At 56.5% G+C, this 26133-nt stretch overlaps 2 protein-coding genes across 5 annotated transcripts in view; one reads left to right on the forward strand and one right to left on the reverse strand.

Annotated features, from left to right (window-relative positions):
- Nucleotides 1–21203, forward strand: part of CDC45 (cell division cycle 45) — a 36822-nt gene extending 15619 nt beyond the window's left edge. For 3 of the 4 annotated variants that reach the window (XM_058532155.1, XM_058532154.1, XM_058532153.1), the window contains 12 exons: nt 419–480; nt 2410–2460; nt 3946–4065; nt 5828–5959; nt 6225–6323; nt 6929–7090; nt 12468–12606; nt 12689–12772; nt 14164–14282; nt 17301–17377; nt 19421–19487; nt 21072–21203. In XM_058532155.1, the coding sequence (XP_058388138.1) occupies nt 419–480; nt 2410–2460; nt 3946–4065; nt 5828–5959; nt 6225–6323; nt 6929–7090; nt 12468–12606; nt 12689–12772; nt 14164–14282; nt 17301–17377; nt 19421–19485 (1110 nt within the window). In that variant the 3' untranslated portion in view covers nt 19486–19487; nt 21072–21203. The remainder of the gene's footprint in view (nt 1–418; nt 481–2409; nt 2461–3945; nt 4066–5827; nt 5960–6224; nt 6324–6928; nt 7091–12467; nt 12607–12688; nt 12773–14163; nt 14283–17300; nt 17378–19420; nt 19488–21071) is intronic. The other variant, XM_058532156.1, reaches the window with a different exon arrangement.
- Nucleotides 21204–22985: 1782 nt separating this feature from the next.
- Nucleotides 22986–25468, reverse strand: CLDN5 (claudin 5). The gene is given in 1 exon segment (XM_058532158.1): nt 22986–25468. A coding segment is annotated over 1 exon segment (930 nt). The 3' UTR covers nt 22986–24538.
- Between the last annotated feature and the right edge of the window lie 665 nt (nt 25469–26133).

Genomic DNA, 26133 nt, shown 5'->3' on the forward strand with positions numbered 1-26133 from the left:
AGGCCTTGCCTCACCTGGCCTTCCCGGGAATGTGTAAGCAAGGTCATGCAGACGACGGGGTCCCCGACCTCCCAGCTTCAGTGCCTCCCTCAGGCGTCACCCGGGCACCCGGTGAGATGTGTAGAGGCCCCAGCACAGCACCGCACTCGGCTGCCCTCCCTTGCTGCGTAATGAAGTGTGCACATCATAATGACTTGAGTTAGCAGAGGAGACAGTGCGGGTCACTTGGGTTACCCCGTCTTCCTCCCTTGGTTTAGCCTGGAATCCACCCATGGGCCCTTGCCGGGCAGACCCTCAATCTGCAGGGGCTCGGCCAGAGCCCCAAGCAGGTCTGGCCCAGTTGTGTGGCCTGGACCCAGCGTGCACCCTTCCTGTGAGCACAGCTGCCTTTGGGCTCAGGCTTCTCTCTTTCTTGCAGTCGGCCATGGTGATGTTCGACCTGGCGTGGATGATGTCCAAGGACCTGAATGACATGCTGTGGTATGTAGGCCCCAGTCAAGGTTAGGGCCACGTGTGGCTACCTTCTCAGCAGCTCTGTCCTCCCACAGTGAGGGCAGGGTCTGGAGGATAGAAGTCACACGTGCTCCGCACCAGGAACATCAGACACAGCCCCTCGCTGGGAATGTGCACGGCCCTGCTTTTCTTCCTAACTGAGGCTCTTGGCTGCACACAAACTCCCGGGGTGCAGAGGGGGCATTGCAGAGTGCAGAGGGTCAGATGGGGGCCGGTGCACTCCACCCTTCCCACCCTGCCACTCAGCCTTGCTGCCCGGGAAATTTGGGAAACAGAAGGAATGTGAGATTTAAACAAAGCAGCCCTCACCAGACATCTTTGCAGACCTGGCACGTGGTGAAATCTGATGCAGGAAAAGCCATTCGCCTGCAGGATTTGCTGCATGGGCTGCATTCAGGTGCTGTAAACTCCCAGTGTGCTGTAAGTCGGATTGGTTTAGGAACTAAACCTGCAGAGTCTTTCTGAGTGAGGAGAGTGTAGATCTGGCCTGCTCCACCCCCTTAGCCCTCTGCTTCAGTTCCTGGTTTTCTCCTCTGCAAGATGATGATCTGGCAAGGCCCCTTCTGGCCCTGACAACCCATGGTGGGGATTATAATGGTCTGCACTGATTCAGGGCCTCAGGACAGGCTGGGGCCAGGACAGGGCCAAGGCACTAACCATGCCAAGGCCCGGGGGTGGCCTGTCATTGCCTAAGCCAACGCCTGACTGTGTGTCCACCTGCCGTCCTTGGTCAGCTGGTTCAGCCTTCAGCTTGGGGCCCTCCACCATGTGGACTGACAGCCCACACCCTGGCACAGAGCCGGCTCCTGCACTGGGGGCTCCCGCAGTAAGGCTGGGGGGAGCCTGCCGTGGGCCCTGTCGTCGTGGGCATGTGACAGCCATGTCGGCATATAGGAGCCTTTAGTGGATGCCTGCTGTGTGCCCAGTGGTGCCCTCAATAGCCCACCCACTGCGAGCTCCTCCAGTGTAGAGGTGCTGTCAGAATACACCCCCGTGAAATGCCTCCAGAAACCTCCAGAAATGGCACAAGAACAAATGAAAAATAACCTAGTACAAATGCACATGTGGAATGTGGGGAGGAGGTGGAGTTGGTCAGGGAAGACACCCAGGTGCCTTTTCTGAGGAGGTCCCTCTGAGGCAGGAGGCACACTGCTGGGAGATGTGGTGGGGTGCTCAAGTGCCCTGTCCCCACAGGTGAACCTTCCAGGGCTTCTCCCACCTCACTCTGCACACAGCATCCCTGGCTGTTCCTGGCTGTGGGCCTACAGGAGTGTCTTGAAGGACGGAGATTGATGGAGAGCACAGCTGGGGTGACTGACAACCCCTGGGGTCCTGGTCACTCCTGCCTGGGGAGGTCAGGCCCAGCCTTGGTCTCTGATTTCTCAACCACCAAAGATGAGCTTGGAGGCAGGAGCTTGGAAGGTTCTTAAGTGGCCTAAACACTGTTACTCTGTGTCCTGCTGTTTTATACTGGAAGGACAGGGAGATGTGGACTTGACTGGGGTCTGCTGTGCTGTGGGTGTATCACAGAGGGGTGGGTGACACGAGGGGCTAAGAGAGGTGGAGGGACATACCAGGGTCTGCCAGCACCTGAGTGTGGGTGTCCACCTCAGTCCCGTGGTGGCAGGATGTGGGCGGAGAGCCAGGACACAGAGTGGAGCCCTGCCCTTGTCGGGCCTGCCATGTCCTAGGAGGTCTCCCTCCTTGTGTACCAAAAGCTCCCACAGTGGTGACACTGCTCTAGGAGCCCTGAGTCACCCCCTGTAACCTATCCACCCTGCAGGAGAGCCCCTGTCTAAGGGCAGGCCCGCATCTGACCATGCTGACAGGACACTCCTGTGAGTGTCGCCCATCCTGCCCTGTTCACTGCTCCACTGCCCTTTCCTCTCCTTCCAGGTGGGCCATCGTTGGACTAACGGACCAGTGGGTGCAAGACAAGATCACCCAGTAAGGATGTACTCCTCAGGTGGTCTGAGGTCGGCCTGTGCTCTGATGATGTGCATGGCCCGGCCACAACCCAAGTTTCCAGTGAGGAGATGGGTGGCAGCGTCACTGTAGAGCCCTATGGAGGAAGGGGCTAGCCTTGGGTCTGTGTCTTTGTCACCGAGGAAGGGCTTAGTAATGGCCCTCTGGCAGAGTGGTGTGTGGCCTTGTGTGGATGCTTTGTCCACCCTCGGGGAGCCCAGCAGGTGGAGCCAGAGGTGAGAGGAGGGAGCGCAGTCTCCCCAACTCTCCGTACCCTGTGCTGTGGGCAGGGTCGGGCGCAGAGGGTGTGGCCCGTGCACAGCAGACACGGGCCGGTAGGAGGAGGTGAGGGCCCTGAGTGTCCTGCCAGGGAGGGTGAGTGTGATCTCAAGGGCAAGGAGCAGGCTGGAGAGGGCTGCAAGGAGGGCGAGCATGGAGCTGGATCCTGTTTTGCCCCTCCATGGGCAGACGTCGGTGCTCCCTATCTGTCTGACTCCAACGGCAGGCTAAAGGGCTGCCCCAGAACACAGATGCCTGGGAGGGGGTGGAGGGGAAGAGTGCCAGTGCCCTCTCTCATCCCCACTCCTGTGGTGGCTATCCGGTGGGGACTCTAAGGGAATTGACAGGGACCTTGACCCTGAGACACTAACCCTGTCCCAGGGGACCTGAGCCTGGCACCTGGCATGGCCCCAGGCAGAGCCTCCACTTGCACTGGACTCTGCGTACAGTTTGTAGAGGCCCCTGTGTCCCCATTTCCTGCCTCCCCCACCCCACCTTGTCTGCCGAAGTTCTGCGATGTGGCCTAGGAACCAGGAAGGTCCTGAGTCTCACAGGCCTGGGGTGCTTTCTGGATGTGTTACCTTGGCCCAGCCTGCTGCCTTCCTGGGCCTTGCTCCCCTTCTCTGTTAAGGATAGCATGGGTTGTGTACAGCGCCAGGCACTGTCCCTGGCCTGTGGCCGCCCATCAAGTGAGGCCCCACTGTCACCATCCTGAGCAGTGGCCACCTGCAGGTGGACCTGCACTGGGGTCTGCCTTCTCCCACTGTGCTCAGGAACACTTCCTGTGCAGGGTCCAGACCTTCTGCTGTGCATTCCTGTCACTGTGTGGTCCGTCCACTTGGCCATGGCTAGTGGGTGAGGCCATGGCTTCCCACAGTGCCCACCCTTAGGAGGCCTCAAATAAGTAATGACGGGGCAGCTGCTGCCCAGAGGAGACTGCAGGCAGGAGGCGGGCGAGGCCAGACGCCACCCCTCCCACCTCCGTCCGCTCACGTTCTCCCAGCCGCCCCGAGCTGCTGCCAGGGCCCTGCTTGGTTTCCATGCAGAGGTGGCAGAGTTTCCTCAGGCCTGGACAAGAGCAGCCGCATGGTGGGCTGGCCCTGGAGCCTGAGGGAGGGCAGGAAGCGCATGGCTGGGCTGCATGTGAGGGCAGGAGGGAGCCGCTGGGGCTGTGTGCTCTCCTTCCAGAATGAAGTACGTGACAGACATCGGCGTCCTGCAGCGCCATGCGTCCCGGCACAACCACCGGAACGAGGACGAGGAGAACGCCCTCTCCGTCGACTGCACGCGGATCTCCTTTGAGTATGAGTATCCTTGCAGCTCGGGCCCGCGGGATGCAGGCAGCACTCCTGCTCTCAGAAGCTTTGCTCAGCAGTGCATCATTTGCTTTGTCACCTCTACAGGCCCCAGCCCATGTCCCTCTGTAGGTGGCATGCTCTCGGCCGGAGAGCTGTAGGTCTGGGCTATGCGGCTGTGGCTGCTGTGCCTCCAGGATGGGCAGCAGATGGGACAAGAGGCTTTGGGGCCCTAGAGGAGCCCTGGCATGCTGCACAGGCTGGGCAAGGTGGCGGGGAGCAGGCTCTGTCCCGGCTTGTCTGTGTGGCTTTGGCTCCTGAATGCCAGCGTGCATTTAGAGGCGTCATGTATCTGTTTAGAGTGCATTGTGGGCCCGCTTGTGTGGCACAGGCAGTTTAGCGACATTCGCAGACTTGCCAAGCCATTCAGGAAAGAAGTGAGCCAGCATGTGATTACAGAGTGCGACGTTTCATGAGGAGAATGTGGGTGTCGATGGAGTCATGGGGGCCATCTGACTGCAATGCTCAGGGAAACCTTGGGGAGGCTACATCTCAGGCCAAGACTCAGCCATGCTTGGTGGGAGGGAGAGCAGCTTGGGCAGAGGCTGTGGCTGTGCAAAGGCCCTGAGGTGAGCTCAAGGAAGGGGCTAAAGAGATGGGTGGGGTCTAAAGGTCAGAGAGGCCAGAGCAAGTGACCCTGTAAGCCCAGAGCAGTGACTCAAGTTCCGTTCTTGGTGTTTAAAAGGTCCCTGGACTGGCGACTGGGGACAAGGAGACAGGATGGTGGCTCAGGCCAGACTGGCAGCAGGCATGAGGTGTGGCCAGGGTCGCTGCTTTGGTGGTGGGTAGAGCGAAGGCAGGGACGGTGCTGCCCTGTGCCTGTGCTGAGATGGCTGGGGACGAGTAAACGTGAGTTTGGGCAGGTCAGGTGGGAGGTGCCTGTGACAAGTGGAGGAAGAGGTGCCGGATGTGGACCAGCCAAGCTCTCAGGGACGGGGACTGCGTGCAGTGCACAGGAGCCCACCGGGAGCCAGGTCCTGACACGTGACATCCAGGGACCAGCCTGTGCCCAGGGAGGGGGCAGGGAGGATGGTGGCCGCCCTGTTGGGAGGGGCAGCACTGAGGACAGAACCCACTGTGTGCCCAGAGGCTGGGCCTGGGGCCGGGTGTGTTGGCAGGCGCAGTGGCAGGGCACCAGTGTGACTGCAGGATGCAGGCAGGGCCAGCCGGGTGTCCTGCTGAGACCCTTGGGTGTGTGAGAGGAGAGGCCTGCAGGGGGATAGGACTGTCCTCATACACAGCCATGCTCATGGCCCCAGTGGTTAAGGGCGTGTTCAAGAAGAGGGGTGAGGATGGGGGCTTCTCTGAGGGGGTCTCAGCAAAGGCATGAGTGGGAGGGAGGGTAGGGCTAGGTGGAGCACACAGGAGCAGATGGGATGACAGCCTGGGCTGGTGACGCCCTGTGGCCACGAAGGCTCTCTGTGACCGCAGTACCTGGGATCTCAGAACCCTTGCACCTCAATTTCCCTGTCTGTCCAATGGGAATAATGGTGTGTGCCCACCACCTCACACGCTCTCTATATGGGTCAAATTAAGCTAAGAAGGTCAGAGAGCTCCGGGTTACTGACGTGACAGCTACTTGTGCAGACAGGCTCCTGCAAGCAGATCAGGCCGTCTGCTTGAGAATCCGCAGGCAGGCGTCACAGGGTGGGGAGCTGTGCACTGCCGAGGCCCTGGTCACCGTGCAGCCGCAGCCTCCTTGACTGCGGGCCCAGCCTCCGCCTGGCGCTCTACCAGCACTGGTCCCTCCACGACAGCCTGTGCAACACGTGCTACACTGCAGCCAGGTTCAAGCTCTGGTCCGTGCACGGGCAGAAGCGGCTCCAGGAGTTCCTCGCCGACATGGGGTGAGCGGCCACCTTGCCAAAGTCCCCAGGGGAAAAGCCCCTCCCCTCATTATGACCCACTTGGTGGTAACATCCAGTTGCTGCCTGCTTCTGCCGTAAGTTCCTCACTTCGAGATGGCAGAACATCGTCTGAAGGCGCCCACCAGGGTGTCCCTTGTTTGCCCGCAGTGGGACCCTTGCGGGGTTCTCAGAGACCTCCGTCGGTGTCTCTGATCTCAATTTGAAGCCAGGTCGCTTGTGTGACCAGTGCTTGCTGTCCTTCCAGTCTCCCCCTGAAACAGGTGAAGCAGAAGTTTCAGTCCATGGACATCTCCTTGAAGGAGAATTTGCGGGAGATGATTGAAGAGTCTGCGAATAAATTTGGGTAAACACACATTTTTCTGGATTAAGCTTCCTTAAGGCTTCAGCTTTAACCACGTTCCTAAAATAATGCAAAAAAACAAGAATACACAAATGAGCATGACCTGTCTAGCCTCTCCTGAAGTTCTGAGTTCTCTTTGGGTTAAAAATCAGACTTCTTAAAGTGCCTGAAAGGGCTAGAATCCTTAAATCCTGAGGCTGAGGTGTGGACTTTTGAAGTCCACCTAACCTGTCCCTCACTGGACACAGGAAATGGGCCTGAGAAGGGCCTGCTGGGGCCAGGTTCAGGCAAGCTCTGCCCACTCGTGTCCTCCGGCACTGCTGAAGGGACCCATGCCTGGCTGCTCCTGGCATCCCAGGGTGCTGGAGAGGACTGCACACGTCCCAGCCTGACAACTCGTTATACCTCTGTGCCTCTGACCAGCTGAGCAGCTTTGGATGAGGCGCTCGGTGCTCTGGGCTGCAGGGCTGTTGTGTCTGAGCCTTCTGATCTCTCAGTTCTCTGACCAGAGCAGCTGTGCTGTGAGCCTTAGCGGGAGCCTGGCCTGGAGGGGAGAGCTCACTGCCATGCATGCAGGGTGACAGCCACATCGCTTCCTCCCATTGCAGGATGAAGGACATGCGTGTGCAGACTTTCAGCATTCACTTTGGCTTCAAGCATAAGTTCCTGGCCAGTGACGTGGTCTTTGCCACCATGTCGCTGATGGAGAGCCCCGAGAAGGATGGCTCAGGAACAGATAACTTCATCCAGGCTCTGGACAGTCTTTCTAGGTAGTGGGCGTGGCCGTGGACCTCCATCCCCTTTAGCCACCTCTGGCCCTCAGCCTCACACCACCCAAGGAGGCAGGTTGTGGGGACTCCCTGAGCCGTGGGAGTGACTGCGTCCTGTGGAAACTGCTCCAGTGCCAGTTGGAATCACAGTCCACCAGAGCCAGGGGTGCACATGACACATTTCCTACCCGTCTTCAGTATGTGTCACTTTCTCTTGAGTCCTTTTCATTTCTTTTTCTTTTTGATTTGCAAAATTTTCTTCTTTTCATCTCTTAAGACATTATTTGTGGTATTTGTTCATACTTTTGTTTCTTTTTTTTTTTTTTTTTGTGAGGAAGATCAGCCCTGAGCTAACATCCATGCTAATCCTCCTCTTTTTGCTGAGGAAGACCGGCTCTGAGCTAACATCTATTGCCAGTCCTCTTCCTTTTTTTCCCCAAAGCCCCAGTAGATAGCTGTATGTCATAGTTGCACATCCTTCTAGTTGCTGTATGTGGGACGCGGCCTCAGCATGGCCGGAGAAGCGGTGCGTCGGTGCACGCCCGGGATCTGAACCTGGGCTGCCAGTAGCGGAGCGCGTGCACTTAACCGCTAAGCCACGGGGCCGGCCCTCTTTTGTTTCTTCTACTTTAGTTTTTGTATCAATTATTTTTCTTTTATTTCTAATTTTTTCTTATCTCTCTTCCTGAGATATATAATGTTTCTAATGTCTTTTAGCTTGTTTTGACATAGAACATGATAGTTTTGGTCTTTGGGGCGTGTCTCTCTAGTGTGCTTTCCTGTCGATGGGGAGCTCTTCTGCTCCTTCCTCTCTTCTTTCTTAGTAGCTTTGAGAAGACTTGATCTTGGTGCTTGTCTGTTGCTCATGTTTTTGTGAATTTAGTTTCCCTGACTTTTTAGGAGGAGGCATGATTCAGACAGCTTTTCTAACTCCAGAGAGCTGCCACTTCTGTCGTTTTTGTGCAGAGTTAAACAATGTAGGGGCCTGCACTCTGAGGTTTCCTGGTCCTGTTCCCTAGCTCGTATTGTTAAACAGCTTTACTGAACTATAACTCACACACGATATAATTCACCTATTTAAAGTGTACCATTCAATGGCTTTTAGTATATTCACAAAGTTGTGCAAACATCACCACTATCTAATTTTAGAACATTTTCATTGCCCCAAAAAGAAACCCTGCTCCCCTCAGCCATCACCTCCCAAATCCCCCATCTTTCCCAGCCCCAGGCAACCATTAATCTACTTTCTGTCTCCACAGACTTGCTGCTATTCTAGACATTTCATATCAATATGAAATCAATATGAATCAGACAACATGTAGTCCTTAATGGACTGAGTTCTTTCACTTAGAATCATGTTTTCAAGGTTCATCCATGTTATGTTAGAATGTATGAGAATTCTAATGATGTTGAGCAGCTTTGCATGTGCTTATTGACAGTTTGTATATCTTGTCTGGAGAATTGTCTATTCAAATCCTTTGTCCATTTCTAAATTGGATGGTGTGTCTTTTTATTATTGAGTTGTAAGAATTATTTTATATATTCTAAATACAAGTCCCTTATCAGATACATAATTTGCAAATATTTTCTTCCATCTTGTGGGTTTTCTTTTTACTCTCTTGATGTTGTTCTTTGAAGCACAGAAGCTTTTAGTTTTGATGATGTCCAGGTTATCTATTTTTTCTTTTGTTTCTTGTGCTTTTGGTGTCATATCTAAGAAACTATTGCCTAATCCAAGGTCATGAAGGTTTACACCTAGGTTTTCTATAATAAGAGTTTTATAGTTTTAATCTTTACGTTAAGTGCATGATTCATTTGGGGTTAATTTTTATGTCTGGTGTAAGGTAGGGATCCAGCTTAATCCTTTTGCACGTGGACATCCAGTTGTTCTAGCGCCATTTGTTACAAAGACTTCTTTCCCTCGCTGAATTAATTTGGCATCCATGGTGAAAATCAGTTGACCATAAGTGTGGAAATTTATTTCTGGACTCTCAATTCTGTCCCATCAATCAATGTCTAACCTTATGCCAATACCACATTGTTTTGATTACTGTAGCTTTGTAGCAAGTCTTGGCTATTCTGAGTTCCTTGAATTTCCGTATAAATTTTAGGATCAGCTTGACAATTTCTGCAAAGAAGTCAGATTGTATTGAATCTATAGATAAATTTGGGGACTATTGCTATCTTAGCAGTATTAAGTCTTCTAATCCATGAACATGGGATGTTTTTCCATTTACTTAGATCCTCTTTAATTTCTTTCAACAATGTTTTATAGTTTTCAGAGAATAAACTTTGCACTTCTTTTGTTAGATTTATTCCTAAATATTTTTTTGATGCTATTGTAATGGACTTGTTAATTTCATTTTTGCTTTGCTTATTGCTACTGCATAGAAATACAATTGATTTTTCTATATTGATCTTGTATCCTGCAACTCAATTATTAGTTCTAATAGTTCTTTAGTGGATTCCTTAGGATTTTCTATATACAAAATCATGTCATCTGCAAATAGAGATGGTTTTACTTCTTCCTTTCCAATCTGACTGCCTTTTATTTCATTTTCTTGCCTGATTGCCCTGGCTAGAACCTCAACTACAATCCCAGTGCGTTTATATCTGTCTCTTTTCTTTTCTGTATTGTCTCTATCTTGTTCAATTTTGATTCCATTCTCAGCAGTTTCTCCTCAGGGAGAGGCCCAGTGTGGAAAGGAGCTCTGGCCAGTCAGGTGGGACTTCCAGGGGCTAGACTGCCCCGGCTACCTGGTCTTTACCATGCCCTTTGCACTTTACCATGGCCCCTTGCCCTCACCTGCTCTTGAATAGGGCAAAACTCCTCTCAGTTTTGGCCACTGTTCCCCAGTTGCCTGGGGTTTTTCGTCATTCTGGGGTCTCGCTGCTTCTCTGCTCCCTCCCACACTGACACCAACAATATGCCAGTCTGGTGGCCAGTTGGTCTCTTCCCACTTGCTTATATTTTGGGGTCCGTGGTGTTCCCTCATTCCCGTATGGTGTTGTAAATGTGGGTCCTAGGTTTCTGGTTTTGTCATGTCATTACTCTGTCGATTTTTGTCTAAAAATATGGGGAAGTCCAAAAACTATACTACCACTGCTGCCGCCTGTATCCTAGAGTTGATGGGTCAGTTTTAGCCATTGTCTCTGACTTCCTGCTATGACAAAGGAGCATTTATCCCACTTTTGTGCTCTTGCCCCTCCTGTCAGTACAGTTATGCACTATTTTTAGCTCCTTTGTAACTTTAGCATACTTATGCCTTGCTCTATCGCCAGTGTTTCTTGTCTCCCTACTTTGTAAGAAAAAGATATTAGCATCCTTACTTTTCTCCTTCCCCACTGAGAACACTTAATCTTGGATTAGAGAATAGAATGCAGGTCGTCTCATCTTTGGCTATAGGTTGATTCTAAAAGATGAAAATCGATAAATAGTGTTACTTCATTGTCCTAATAAAATGTTCCAGAGTCAGTGATGTGCAGTGATTACATAGTTTCTGGTACAGCTCTTTGTTTTTCCTGGAGCTCTTAACTGCCTTGTTTATCACATCCAGTTTTCTCCCAGCTCTCCTTCCAGCAGGTATTCCCTGAGCCCCTTTTGTCCTGGAGAGCCTAGGCTCTGTCTTCCGACTCCAGCCTGGACCTGCAGCTCTCTAGGCCTGCTGCCCGCTGCCACCACTGATGGCCCTGGACTGTGCCCTGGGGTTAGATCCAGCATTTCTTGGGATCCTCGTCTTTGTCTGTTTTTTCACTCTCTTGTTTTGCTGGAGCACAATTTTTGAGTCCCCCCTCCTTTTTTTTTTTTTTTTGTGAGGAAGATTGGCCCTGAGCTAACATCTGTTGCCAATCTTCCTCTTTTTGCTGGGGAGGATTGTCCCTGAGCTAACATCCCTATGCCTATCCTCCTCTATTTTGTATGCGGGACACTGCCACAGCATGTCTTGATGAGTGGTACATATATCTGCGCCCAGGACCCGAACCTGTGAACCCTGGGCCACTGATGAGGAACACACAAACTTAACCACTATGCCACTGGGCAGGCCCTTGAGTCACTTTTAAAGAAAGGGCACATGTGAGATAAATGTTCTGAGTTCTTGCACATCTGACAATGTCTTTATTCTACCCTCATCTGAGTGCTGGTTTAACTCAAATAGAATTCAATGTTGAAGGTAATTTCCTGTTGAATGTGGACTGCATTGCTGCCCTGTCTTCCAGCAGCCAGTGGTGCTAATGAGAAGTTTGAGCCATTTTTGTTCTCGTTTCTTTGTAAATACTCCCCACCCCCACCTGAAGAAGCTTTCAGGATCTCGTATTCTCAGTGCCCTCGAATTCCAGACTAATGTGTCTAGGGTGGATCTTGTGTCGTGTGTTATCCTGAGTTTTCAGGTGACCCCTCTCAGTCCGAGGCCCTGTGTCTTTCAGCTTGGGAGTGCTTTTGTACTACTTCTTTATCGCTTTCCCCCTCAAACATCAGTGTTTTTTGTTCTTTCTAGACTTCCTGGAATGATGCTCTGTCTCTGATTTTTGCCTTATATTTTCTGTGTCTTTGTCTTGTTATTGATGTCAATAACAAGCTTTTCTTGACTTTATCCTCTAGCCTTTGAGGGAACTTTTTATCTTTGCGATCATTTTATCTTCCACAGACACTTCGCAGTTTCTGACTGTTCCTATTCCTGGTTTACGAATATATTAGTTGCCCAAATCTCTCTGAAGTTACTAATCAGAGTTCAATTTAAGTTTTCTTTTGTTCTCCAAATTATCCCTGTTTCCTCTAGGGTCATTTTGTCAGGCCACAGGCATTTCTCAAATGTCTGGTGGTCCTTCACATTCAAGAGGGGGGCTGTGGAAGCCTGGCACGCCCTGGGTCTCTGGGCACAGCCTACTGGCCAGAAGGCATCACTCCATCTTGGCGGGTGGGGACCCAATGTTACACTTTGGGACCCTTAACTGCTAGGTGCAGAGGCTTTGCTTGGGGACCTCTCTTCACCACGGGGTTCATTTTAATGTACTCAGAGGGTAACCCTCCTTTTCATGGGGGTAGGGTAAAATCCACCTGTCAGGCGATGGGGTTCCTGGTTCTCCCTGCAGCCCTCGTCTAAGCCCCTCGTATGTCAGAGCCCTCCAGGCACCTGCCAGGGCCTGCTGGGCAGGACCTTCCCTCTCTTGGCTTTCAGTCTCCTATCTTCTGGTGCCAGCACCCCTTCCCGCCTCTCATGTCCATTCAGTGTGGGTTTATACATTTTTTATTCCCTTTCACCTGAAAGGGGACTAGGGAGGGAGAGATGAACTTTCATCCCCGCACCCCCTCCTGACCCAGGAACCGAGCATTCTATGTGTGACTCTATGCTGAAGCTCTGTGTCTGCTGTGTTACAGGAGTAACCTGGACAAGTTGTACCACGGCCTGGAACTCGCCAAGAAACAGCTGCGAGCCACACAGCAGACCATCGCCAGCTGCCTCTGCACCAACCTCGTCATCTCCCAAGGGCCCTTCCTCTACTGTTCCCTCATGGAGGTCAGGCTTCTCGCGGACACAAGGGCGCCGGACTGTGCCTGCTGGCGGCCCCCTCTAACCATCTCTGTCTCCTCCCCACCAGGGCACTCCAGACGTGGTGTTGTTTTCCAAGCCAGCATCCCTGAGCTTGCTCAGCAGACACCTGCTCAAGTCCTTCGTGTGTTCGGTGAGGAGCTGGATGGGTGGGTGCTGGAAGGCAGATGCTCGGAGCAGAGCTCAGACTGGGCTCTAGAAGCTGGCCTTAGGGTACCAGTGGCCGTTCACATGCTGCAGGCTCTGGCCAAATCCCTCACATTTTCTAAGCTGTGTTTTCCTCAGCTAACCTCTAGGAACCTTCCGGTTCCCATAAGCTCTGATTTTGTCACTCACCACCCAGGTCACTCAGACGAGTAGGGAGGGGCCTCATGGAGTGCATGGGGCTGGGGCTTGCGTTCAGCTGGGGCAGATCAGGGAAAGATGAGGTTGGTTGTAGCACCGACTTGCTTCCCAGCAGAAGTTTGTTTTCTGGGCTGACTTTCCCTTTTCTGTACGTGGTTCTGTCTTCTGTATGGTCTAGCACCCTTCTGCCTTCACCCGTGACACCCCCTAACTCAGCTGGCATTTGGGCAGGGGTCCTACCCAGCTGCATTGGGCTCCTCCCTAGGCGTGATTGCAGAAAGGATGACCCCACATATTTCAACAATCAAATGAGGGTGTACCCTGGGGGCAACTTTAAACAAAATGTTTAATGGGAGGTTGAGATTATCTCATACTGCTGAACTGACCAATAAAATGCTTATCTGAGTGTTACTTGAAGACAGTCAAGTGATGACAAAAGATGAACTAGGGACAAAACATGAGCTCCAAGTCCTCCAGGCTGGGTTTAAACCTCAGCCTCCTCGTTTACTAGTCGTGTGATGTGAGGTCAGGTATTTGACCTCTGAGCCTCAGTTTCCTCATCTGTAAAATGGATGAATGAACACCCACCTCAAAGGATCCGTCACGTATCAGATTATTCAGCAACCACTACCTACCAGGCTCTGACATCATAGGGTGACCAGCCATCCCAGTTCGTGTCCTGGGGCACCCCTCAGTCCTGGACAAACTGGGACGGCTGGTCACCTTCGTTGTAGGATGTGAGTGTGGTGGGTACAGCAGTGAAGGAGACGCTCAAGTATCCATATTGAGGGAGCATACATGCTGGCGAGGGGGACAGACGAGGAATGAGTATGTGCAGTGTCGGGGGTGGCACATGCCATGGAGAAGATGAAGCAGGATGAAGGAGAGGGGGTTGTTGGGGAGGGCCTCCTGGAAGAGGTGACAACTGCATCAGGACCTGAGGGAGGTGAGGGAGGGAACAGCCAAGGGGCAGTGGGGCTGGGCTCGTGGCACAGAAGGAGGCTGGGGACACAGTGTCATGGCCTGGGGGCAGCTGCATGAGGACTTGAGCGTCTCTGGTGAGAAGAAGCCCCTGGAGGCTTTTGGGGAGCAAGTGGCTGGCACAGTCAGGGCTCCTTGATGCCAAGTGCTGCGTTCCCCCCATGGGGCCGTGACTGAGGGTGTGCTTTGCCTCCGCAGACAAAGAACCGGCGCTGCAAACTGCTGCCCTTGGTGATGGCCGCCCCCCTGAGCATGGAGCAGGGCACAGTGACCATGGTGGGCATCCCCCCAGAGACTGACGGCTCAGACAGAAAGAAGTGAGCTGGGTTCCACTTGTCCTGGGAGTTCAGGGGCCGCAGGGGTGTCATTGGCTTGTGGGCCCTTCTGAGTCGGGTGATGTTTGCCCTCAGTGCCACACCAAGGACAGCCTTTTCCCCCACGAGGCAGGGCTGTGGGGGCTTAAGTACGTGGGCGGTGGGTCAGCCACTGAGCCTCTGCCTTACCTCTTCACTGGACTTTTGAATGCTTTTAGTTTGCATTCCTAAATGAGTAGTGGAGTCAACGAAGGCAGTCTTGAGTCAGCATCGAGCACTTGCACCAAGCAGGAGACGAGGGTGAGCGGCACCCGGGTGCAGTGTGTGGAGGTGCAGGAGGCAAGTGAGCCCTGGGGACAGGAGGCTGGGCTGGTGTGCGGTAGGGCTGGCCATGAACTGCACCCACCTGGTCCCCTGAGGGGCGTGTCTCAGATCCTGGTAGCAGGTGGTCAGGGCCTCATTCTGAAAGTGGACCATAGAAACCAGAGCACGGGGCTTACTAATGAGGGCACTGTGTGTTGGGCTCCAGGTAAATAAGGTTTTGCTGTAAGTGAACTCGAGGCCTCTTAGTAGCCCCAATCCCAGCACGGCGCAGGGGAGTGTAGAGTGGTGGTGGATGTACTATGCTCCATCCCCGACCTTGAGCTGGACTGTCCAAGGCCTCCCAGGCAAGGGTGTCTGGCTCCCCCAGGAACCCTGAGCTCAGACGCGCCGAGGATGGGCTGGGCCTGCAGTGAGGTGTAGTGAGGGGCCCTGGCTCTGTGCAGCCTTGGGCGGGAACCCTAGCCTGCCCGGGCCTGAACCCTCTTCTGAGGAGCAGACAGTTTGCACTGAAAATCTGAGGGGTCTCAGGTCAGCCACCCCAGAAATTAGGCCTCACCTGTAAGGTTCCTTGAGAGCAGCTGTGTGCATTGTCTTCAAAACCCTCGTGAATGATCACTCACCATCTTGTCTGCGCCTCATGTTAACCTTTGAGGGGAGCAGGACAATGTCTCTATCCCTGCCCCCGTCCCTGTGAGTCAGGTTCACTGCTCACTGAATCCTGAATTTAGGCATGTGCCAAACACATTTAAAAGTTCAGTTACAGAGCTGAAATACAAGACAGTTCACTGTGGTCTGTGGGGATGTGCCCGCCCCAGCTGCCTATCGGCCGGAGCACACTGCCTGCGGTACCGAAGCTGGGTTCACTGGCACCCCCAGGGTTTGGGCAGCCTGTGGAGGGTACCCACCTCTCATGGCGCAGCCCCACCCACCCCGGTAGAAACTAGCAGTACTGCTGAGGCCCTCAGGCTGCAGGGCTGTGGCTCCCTGTCCTCCCTCAGCCTTTTCTCTATTGAGAGTCTGGGAAACACATCTGGACTTCCATTGGTGGAGTGATTACTGTGTTTGTTTCATTTTTTTTTCCACGGGGCATCAGCCCTTGTGGTGTACGTCTTTATGAAGGTGACTTCTAATGCTCGGTAGCCTGCTAAGTGGAGGTGACAGTTCACCTGTCATCTCCTGTTGGACATTTGAGCTGTTTCAAGCTTTTTGTTATTACAGTGTGCCACACCTCTGGGCGCTTGGGTGCACAGCTCATCTTGACTTTTGAGAAGCTTCTCTTCTTAATGTCTCTCCGGCCCGCGCCTGCATCTGCCCTCCTCCTGCAGCACGGCTGGCTTTCCTCCTGCCCTCTCCGTCTACACCTGGCCTCGGCCGGTGGGCAGGGCCTGAGGGACTCCTCCGTTCTTCCTGCTGCCCCTCCATGCTCTGCACAGCCAGAGAACCTGGTGACTAATCCCAGGGGCTGCCTGTCGCTGTCCTTAGATGTCTTTGCCTCCCAGGCGAAGTCAGTGCCCCCAGGTCCAGTGCTCCCCAGCACATCCCAAGAGGTGAGCTTGGTCAGATGCCAAGCAACAGCGGGCAGCGGGACACTGCTGCCCAGCTCCCCAGTGGGGCAGCATGTGGGCCACAGAGGTGGCACAGTGTCCTGTGCCCCTCGTTATTCCCAGTTAGCTCTCGCCGGCCTTTGCCGTGGAGGACACTGGTCCTGGATCTGGACTAATCCCAACTCTGCTGTCGTGAGCTTTGACCTTCTGTGTCTGAAAAGGTCATTTAGTAGCAAGTTGGGAGAGACAATGGACTTTTTTAAGACGAGCACTTCCATGTTGCCGGGCTGTTTTCCAAAGCTCCACCGTGAGTCTCAGATTCATAGTCACGTGGGTTGGAGCTGGCCAGGGGCTCCGCGACTGGGTTCCCAAGACAACCAGTGAGTGCTTCCCCTTGGGCCACTACGGCCTGCTGCGTCCTCTCTCTGGCCGTTGGTTCATCACTGTACATGGCCGTGCTGGTTAGTGGTTAGCTCTCATGGGCACAGTCTCACGTGGGAGTTGCTGTGGAGGCTCAATGTATACGCCGCTCCTCTGTCTGTCCTCCGAGACAGGCCCAGGAGCCCCTCCCCCGACACTCGCCCTCTGCTGCCAGCCCTTACCCGTTCCAGCCCTGAGCCCCCATGGGGTGTGTCTGTACTCCTAGCTGTCTCCCCACCAACCTGCGTCCTCTTGGCAGCTCTGGCTGGGCCACACCCAGGGGTGCTCCTGCCCCCCTGCCTTCACTGGGCCGAGTTCCAGCTGCACGCTGCAGCCCAACCCTGCAGGCTCCTCCCAGTCCCCCTGCTGTGGGGAACCTGGTCTTGTCTAAGACCCCCATCCCAACATGGCTCCCTCTGAGTTGCTGCCTCTTACCTGCCCCAGCTGCCAGCACAGTGCTGGGCACACAGAGGCGTGCAAGGGGATATTTACACCCTGAGGGCTGAGAAGGGCTCAGCTGGATGCAGGTGGGGAGCAGCAGTGAGAGACGGTGACTGTCCAGTGAGTGGGGGTGAGGCCTCAGAGGGCAGTGGCCCGGGAAGGGGCACAAGTGCCGATGGGCAGAACCGGCAGCCAGAGAGGAGTGTGGGCTGCCTCTGGTGTCTGTCCTGGGGGCGTGGGAAAGGTCCATTGCAGTGGACAGGCCCCCATTGTGCCTCTTGTATGTCCACAGCTTTTTTGGGCGGGCATTTGAGAAGGCGGCAGAGGGCACTAACTCCCGGACGCTGCACAACCATTTCGACCTCTCAGGTAAGAGTCTGCTGCACTGGGCCCCTTTGGTGTCAATGCTGGCTTCAGAACCAGGGAAGCTGGCATCGCCAGAGGAGCCTGGCCAGCAGCCCTCTCGTCCTCCCGGAACCAGCCCCCAGCCCCGCTGCTCCAGGCAGCTCAGGGAACTCTGGCACGCCTAGGGTCCTGCCCTCCTATCTGGGCCCTGACGGGCTCCTAGGGCAGGCCCTTGGAGAGGGAACAGGTGGTGCCCAGGGAGCTGAAGACCTGGCTCCGGCCTTGCAGTCCAGCCCTTGAGACCACTTCACTAACGGGCCTGGAGGACTGGCCGCCAGAGCCTCCTGGGCCCTTCCTCACGCATCAGGGTCACCTGTGCCTTCTGCCGGTGCACAAACGGCAGCTCCTGCGGCAACCCAAGGGCACCGTCTCCGTGGCTATGAAGGATCCCGCCTGATGCTGCCGTGTGGTCCTGTGATGGCTGAGGCACTGGCCCCACCTGTGTGCTGCATGAGCCCAGAGAATGGAAGAGCCTGGCCCAGGAGGTGGCTTTGGGGGGGCCACACCTGCAGGCTAGCCAGAGGCCCCCACACCACCTTGTGGCTTCTCTAGATGCCAGTGTGGAACATAGTTCACATTTGGCCATATTTGCTTTTTATTCTCGCTGACAGATTTTAAAGTAAAACAAATGGACTCTTCACCCCTTGTATTGGTCAGCTTGGGCTTCCGTAGCAAAGGTCCACAGACTGGGGGTTTAAACAACAGAAATTTATTTGTCACTAAAGAAGTAAATTTAATTCTTTAGTTCTGGGGGCTGGAAGTCTGAGATCAAGGTGTCTACAGGGTTAGTTTCACCTGAGGCCTCTCTCCTTGGCTTGTAGATGGCCGCCTTGTCCCTGTGTCCTCACATGGTCGTCTCTCTGTATGTGTGTCCTAATCTCCTCTTCTTGTAAGGATACCATTCAGACTGGATTAGGGCCCACCCTAACGGCTTCATTTAACCTAATCACCTCTGCAAAGCCCCATCGCCAAATACAGTCACATGCTGAGGTGCTGGGTTAGGCTTCAACGTAGAGACTTTGGGAGGATGTCCTTCAGCACAAAACACCTAAGTCTCAGAAAGAACATTTCCTTACATCATGACCATCTGAGTCCTTAACGATGACACTCACTACAGTCAGAGACCAGTCCGCGTCCCAGTGGCCTTGGTTGTCCAAATTCGGCTTCTTCTCACTGGGCCCGCTCAGGCTACGGCTCTGTGTGGCGTGGATTCACCACCAGCAGCAGCCCCCTGAGTCCTGTTTCACGCCCACAATGCGGGAGAGGTGGGCACTGGCTGGCCTGCAGGATATCCCGGCTTCTTCACATAGGGAGGATTTGTGGGCTGGGAGCTGTTTGGCCTCCCCTGTGGGTGGAGAGCTTCAGAGGGTCGGAGGGAGCCATGGCCAGCACTGCCTGGGCAGGCTGGACCTGGGGCTTCTAGAGCCATGGCCTGTGGCACAGATGGCTTGCAGGACCAAGTGGGCCCAGTTCTGCCCTGTCTGATGAGGGCCCACATGCTTGTCTGAGCCTGATGGCCCCCCAGAGACAGGGGAAGTTTGCATCATGTGCCCCTTCTACAGAAGAGGATACTGAAGCTGAGAGATTGGCCAGGGCAAGACTGAAGGCTGGCCTCCTGCCCTACCTCAGGGCCTCCCACAACCCACCGTGGGACAGGGCTGTATCCAACAGGGTGGGAAGGCCCGTCTTTGCCCAGGTCTGTGGTGTTCTGAGTTGTCACATGCCCCAAGTCCCCTCCGGAGGGTCTTCCCCACAGACCACAGCCCCAGCGTCACCGACAGGGCAGCCAGCAGTTTCTGAGGATCGAATACAGAGGAACGGAGAATTACTCCAACATTCCAGGCCATTGAGGAGCTGAGTCCATTTTGGAATGTGCTGGAGGGTTGTTCCAGTCTTGGATGGTCAAGAAGAGGGAGTTAATATGCCTTGACTTGTTTTTCTCACTTCTCCCTCACTCCCGTCCCTAGTCCTCCCATCTCACAAGATGTTTTTCTTTCATTACTTCAGTAATTGAGCTGAAAGCAGAGGATCGGAGCAAGTTTCTGGATGCGCTTGTTTCCCTCCTGTCCTGAGGGTGAGTTGGGGGGCGGGTGCTGGCCTTTACTGGGGACCTCAGAGGAGGCCCGCAGTGGCCCTGTTAGTGTACAGAGGGCCCCTCCCTCATCCCTGTTTTGATTTCCCTGCTTTTTTCCTCTTTGAGCTAGGTTTCTACTTGGGTTTCAGAGCTCCTCAGAGCGGGGGTCCTGAGGAGATTTGGGGCCAACACATTTTTCCCAAGGATGTCTGTCCCTGGCCTTGCGGCCGTGCCCCAATGGGGCGTTTTTGAGGGAGCTAATTTCATTAAGCTCTTGGGAACCCTTCAGAAAAAGCCAGCGTTTACCCTCTTCTGACCACACCACAGCCTGGGTGTTGGCGAATGACATGCAGGCCTCCTGGCACTGCTGGGAACAAGGGCCACCCCTGGGGGGACCGCCTCAAGCCTTGCCACCGCTTACAGCCTCACATCAGGCCCTGGGCTGGGGCCCCTGGAGGCGTCTGTCTTGGCTCTCGTGTGCTTGACTTTTGAGAAAGCAAAGCTGTTGGCAGCCCCTCAGCTGAGAATTATAAAATGTCAGCGCTGCGCGGGCCTGCGCCAGCATGTGGTGCTCGCTGCCAGTCCACTGTGAGTACAGCAGCCAGGGTGCTCCCCAGTACCCACAGCCACCTCCTTCTTGAAGGCCCTTGGGAAATGGGCCAGAGGGCCTGATCTGTGTCTAGTGACCCCTTCTCAGCCCAGGGCGCCTCACACAGTGGATGCCCATGCCCAGCCCTGCCTCTCCCTGAGCCCGGGGCTGGAGCCACTGCTGCGGCAGACGGGCCCTGTCAAGGCTCTGACATAGGGGGTCCCCTCGTGCCGGCCCAGGGTCCTCCTGCTCCCCACCTCCACAGTGAACTGGAAGCTGTGGGAGGCAGGCACCCATTCCCCTGTCGATGCCCGAGTGGGCTCTTATGAGAACGGCATGGGGGCCTCAGGGACCCCATGGCCCCTCTCAGGGTGGGCTGGGGCACACAGGGCCCATGTGAGGAGGGGCTCTGGGGTCAGCCCTTTGGGTCTTCAGCAAGGTCTGTTGGGTACCTCACCAGGCTGTACCTGCTTCCTCATCTGAAGTGGGGCTGACACCCCTTGGACACAAGTGCCGAGTACAGGGCCTTCGGGTGCAGGCTGAGGTGTACCCCTTCCCTGCAGCCTGCTCGGTGGTGATGCCAGTGCTGCTGTGTGTCCTGCCACCAAGAGTGCGGGGGGCCAGCTGGGAAGGGCAAGGAGCTGTGTGCTGGGGGCTGCGGGGAGATACCCTGTGAGGGCACCGTGGGGTCCAGGCTGGACAAGTCGCTGGGCGGGGTCTGCAAGGTGAGAAGGTGCTGGGGGCTGTGAGGCCTTCGGATTCTCAAGCAGAAAACAGCCTGGCCCTGGCCGGGGGGTGCAGTGAAGACAGCAGGCGCCTCAGCGGTTCTGGGGTGGCCCTCCGCCTGTGGATACCTGCTGCTCGCCCCATGAGTGGTGGAGGCTGCTCAGAAGCAGCAGCCAGCATGTCAGAGGGAAGGCCTGGGCAGTCTGCTTAATTTGGGGAGACATCAGAATGATTTGAAATTTACATATTTTTCTTTTTTTCTTTTCCAGTTTGATTTCTTCAGAAATGATCTCCTCCTTATTTATATTAACTGGCTTTTATTTCTATTGTAAGTTATGGACATAGTTTTAGATGCAGCGATGGTTGGTTTTTAACGGAATAAAATGCTTACTTTAGGCTCAGTGCCCCCATCTCGGCTCTGGTCACAGGGCCAGCGCTTGCTTGTACCCTGAGCCTTCTGTAGGTCCAGAGGAGCCTTGAGCCTGTGCCTTGGGCTCCCTCGAGGCCCAGCAGGAAATCAGCACAGGGGGTGGCCTCCACATCCCTGGACAGCAGTGGGCGAGGGCTGGGCCCCTCAACACCTGGGCCTTCACACAGCACCTGTGCTGACCACTGCCCAGCAATGCCCACCGGGACCTGGCTTTGTCTGCCCTCCCACCACTTCCCCCTGTCCCCCTGTCCTCAGCAGCATCTCAAGTCCATCCTCTTGACCGTGCTTCCTTCTTGGGCCTGCCCCGCCACGGCCATCATCTTACCCTCCAGCACCCACCTGTCCACGCGTCTTCCACCCTTGCAGGCACCACCAGGCTGCTGGGCAAGTCAGGCATGGATAGCAAGGGTGAAGCCCTAAGCCAGGAGGAGCGGGGCTGGCTGAGGGGCCCCAGGTGGAGACACCGTGCCCCTGAGGCTCCGAGGTTGGCTTCACCTCAGCCCTGGTGGCAGAAGGTCTGAGCAGGGCAGGGCCTCAGTGACCTCCGAGGTCTTCAGAGCAGCAGGAGTTCTCAGTCAGGGGAGCCATGATATCAGCTGGTTGCACTCTCCATATGTCCCCAGAGGACCTCTGAGGGTTGAGGGGATCTGGAGGCGAGGAGGATGCCGCTCCTGCCCTTATGAGAGGAAAGAGCTGTTCACACAAGTAGCTGAGGCCGTCTATGGCCACTGCCTGGAGCAGAGGTGCTGGGGAAGCAGGCAGGGTGGAGGGACATGGGCCTGGGTATGGCGCCTGGGGCTGCAGGCTGGAGGAGGCAGAGTGGGCTGGGCAGTCTTCAAATTGGTGGGGAAAAGCCTGGAAAGAGGCCTGGAACTGAGGACGTGGGTGGGTGGAGCCAGGTCTCCAGGTGGCCCTTGGGAAGGGGTATTGGGCACAGTGGGGTCGGCTGCATTGGAGGTCAGTTCTTGCCTGACCTCTGGCAGTGGAGTTTGCCCCTGCCCTTCCTGGTGTGGATCAGGCGGCAGCAGCCTGGCTCCCCAGGACCCTCAAGCTGCCCGCCCTGGCCATCTGTGGAAGCTGGGGTGCAGCTGCCCTTGGGACTCCCAGCTGATGCCTGGGGCCTGAAGGAGTTGGAGAGCTCTGGGCTTGTGTAGCATGCAGCCTCAGGCCTGTGCTTCTGTCCAAACCGCTTGTACCTGGCACTGGCTGGCCCTAGCGGCCAGGAGCAGCAGTGTAAAGACCTTTGTTCCAGCCCTGCCAAGAGCCAAGATCTCACACTCCCGTGCTCGGGGCTGTTCCTGGTCCCTGCTGCGCAGGCCCAGGCAGGGCTGCTGTGGGGGCGCTGCTGAGGACCTCTGTGCCGTTAGGCCCATCCCTCTGCAGCTCATCCCATTGTTGGGGGCTCAGCCTCCCCGGAAGCCCCACTCGCTGGTTCCACTGCAGCTCCCAGGTCTCAGGGCAGTGTTCACAGCAGCTGCCCTGAGCCCTCTGAGCCCATGTCCTCAGGTTCTCCCCCTTCCCCACAACGTGGAGCCCAGCCAGGCCCGGGAGACTCCTTGCCGCTGGATGCAGCCCAGGCATTTCTGAACAGGGCCCCCAAGGCCAGGGTTGGGGGCAGATGCCAAGCCTTCCCACTGGCTGGGCTTGGAGCCCCTCCCTGCAGCCCTGCTCCTGTCCACTGCTCTCTCTGCCCTGGCTTTTGGCAGAAGGTAAAAATGCATTAATTCAAAGTGTCTAGAATTCGAGTTGGAAGCATCGCACTCTCGGCTATAACATATAGCTCTCGTGTGCTCTGCCCTCCTGGGACCCCCATCTCCAGGTGCCTGGCCAGGGCCAGCCCTGGCTCTCATGGGTCCCACCCACAGGAAGAAGGTCACACAGGGTGCTCCCAGCAGGGGCTGCCACAAGAGTTGCTGATGGTCGGCACAAGTCTGGGCTGGCTGCCACGCCAGCTGGGTGGGCACAAGCCCAGCATAGAACTGCACCGAGACTGGCAGAAGAGCCAGGACAGAGGGGCTGGAGCCCAGCTCGGGCACTCGCTGGGCAACTGGCCACAGGTGCCTCCTCCCCATGCCAATGTGCTTGTCGACCTGCAGCTAGCTCTGCTGGAGCCCAGCACACACCCTGGATTCGCCCCTGTTCAAATGTACTGTTGGCAGAAAGGGCCCAGTTGGTGTTGTACAGATGTCTGCGGCCATCTGATGTGACCCAGGGATAGGCGAGCCCTGAGAAGGCAGGCGGAAAACATCCCCCTGGGGTGCGTGGAGCCCAGCCTCTTCTAGGCAAAGCCAGCAGCCTAGCACCCACCCCCAGTACTTCCTGCACCCCAAGATCACCATGCACAGGGGGGTAAGGGGGAGTCCAACCTGCATCCTTTGCCTGGAGTCTGCATCACCTCCCCTCCCCAACCTCCCTCAGCTCCATGACTCAGCAGTGGGTCTTCTGATTATAGATCTCACCTTCCTGGGTGGGTGAGCTGTGGCTGTGTTTCTTACTCAGAGGGAAGGTGACCAGGTGGCAGAGAAGACTCGAGGAAAGGCCATGGGATCCTCTGGGCCCCAGGGGCCAGTTCTGGGAAGTCCCCACAGGAGCCTATCAGGGAGGAGTCGGTGGGTGGATGGATGCATGGAGGGTACTGGGCACAGGCAGTGACTGGACAGAGGACAGGACACAGGTGGGAGGGTATTCAAACTATTTACTAAGCAAATTCTTACCCTCCCCCCAAGCTGCAGAGGAGGGCAGGGCCCCAGCCCCACACTCAGGCTCTGGTGCCCATAAGACTCCCCTGGGGAGCTGCTGGGGTGAGGCAGGGAGGTCCAGGCCAAATCTCATGGCCCCCCTGGGCTCAGGCCCCGCTGATGGGGTAAAAGCCAGCTGTACACATCCCTCAGGCAGCCCAGGCTGGGCGCCCTGGGCTCTCCGTCTGCCCCTCGACTCAGCAGGAGCCGCTGGGGTATACGGGGACATCCAAGACCCCAAGGGTCGGGGAGAGAAGCGGCATCTTCAGTCCAGTGCCCACACAGCCGAAGGAACCCGAGCCCCGCCCACGTCGGATCCAGGACTGCGCACAGAAAAAGAAACCGAGCAAGTCCTCCCAAGGGCGCATCTCCTGTTCAGGCCAGGGTGCGGCCCAAGGCCCAACTAGTGGCAGTTGGAGAGGACGGGCTGCGAGCGCAGGCAGGGTCCCGTCGGCGGGCGTAGAGCCGGGCGTTCCGCGGAGCCCGTGCGCGACGCGGCCGGGCGGAGGCCGCTGTCCATGCGGGGCTCCCCTGGCGTTCCTCCCGCTCGCGGGCGTGCCCGGCGCCCTCAGACATAGTTCTTCTTGTCGTAGTCACCGCTGGCCGTGGGCCGCCGTGGCGCCGAATACTTGACGGGGAAGCTGAGGTCGGGGCGGCCAGCGCAGACCCAGGCGCCGCAGCACACGAGCCCGCCGCCGCACATGAGTAGCGCCGAGGCGGCCCAGCCGATGTACAGCGCCGCGCCCAGTTCGTACTTCTGCGACCTGGGCACGGTCGGGTCGTAGAACTCGCGGACCACGATGTTGGCGAACCAGCAGAGCGGCACGAGCGCCAACAACCCGCAGAGCGCGTAGAGCGCGCCGCCCGTGAGGGCTACGCGCGCCTTGCCGGGGCCAGGGGCCACGCAGGTGGTGCACTGCGCGCCTGCCAGGGTCACGAAGAGCGCGACGAGCGCCAGCAGCACTGCGCCCACGGTGAGCGCCCGCGCCGCCTGCACCTCGGTGCTCAGTGCCAGCACCGAGTCGTACACCTTGCACTGCATGTGCCCGGTGCTCTGCACCACACACGACATCCACAGCCCCTTCCAAGTGGTCTGCGCCGTCACGATGTTGTGATCCAGGAAAGCAGTCACCTGCCACATAGGCAGCCCGCACGCCAGGATCAGGCCCACCCAGCCCACCAGGCACAGCACCAGGCCAAGGATCTCCAGCGCCGCCGACCCCATGGCTGGAGGCGAGACGCACGCCCCACGGCCCCGGGGCCTCTGGGCGGGCGCAGCGGTGTCTCGGCCGAGCGGCTCGGCGCCCCGCGCGGGCCCTAGTGCCTCCGCGCCCGCGTGCTCGGCTCACAGCCCTCTGTGCTCCCTGCCTGCGGGTTTGCAGCACACCCTCAAGTCTGTGGGCGCCTCCGGGGGGCTTCCCATTTGAAGGTTCGGGGCGGACTCTGCCCCTCGGTCCCGGCCCCCCGGCCCCGAGCAGCCAATCCGCGCGCGGGCCATCGGTCCGCAGCCAATCACAGGCGCCCCGGCAGACAGGGAAACAACTGCGCGTGGGGGGAGCGCAGGGCGGCCGCACGGCCCCTTGTCCGGCCACCGCCCGGAGCCCCCCGCCCGCCGTTGTCGCAGTCACGGCGGAGCGCGTTCCGGGCTGGCCTGGGGCAACTGCGCGCGCGCTCTGGGGCCGCTTCTCTGAGTGTCCGAGCCTCCCCGTTTCAGGAGTTGTATGACCTGGGCCTGCAGCAACTTGCCCCGCCGCATCCCCGAACGAGCCTGATGGTCCCTACTACTCCAGCCAGCGCCACTCTTCCCTGGCCAAGGGCTACGGGAGCCTCCCACCGTCACCACCGCGCAGAGGCCTGCGCGAGGGACTCTAGCGGCGCCTTCCCGAGGGTTAGGCAAGCACAGTTCGGCCTCTTCCTCCAGGAAGCTCGCCCTGGAGTCCAAGCCCAGCCCAGGCCGCTTCTCGGCACCCTTACTGCATGGCTCCCTTCTGAGTCCTGAGACTGTCTCTCCCACAGGCTGAGAGGCCAGGCAGACCTGTGCGGGTCAGTCCTGGGGCTCCAGCCTCGTTGAGGGTCCTGCCCAGCGCCACCGCCCACCCGATCACCGCCTCCCTGGGGCCTGAGGCCCCAGCGCGAAGCAGGCAGAACAAAGGCCCTTCCAAG

The sequence above is a fragment of the Diceros bicornis genome, chromosome 35 (genome assembly GCF_020826845.1).
Source record: "Diceros bicornis minor isolate mBicDic1 chromosome 35, mDicBic1.mat.cur, whole genome shotgun sequence".
Taxonomy (NCBI): domain Eukaryota; kingdom Metazoa; phylum Chordata; class Mammalia; order Perissodactyla; family Rhinocerotidae; genus Diceros; species Diceros bicornis.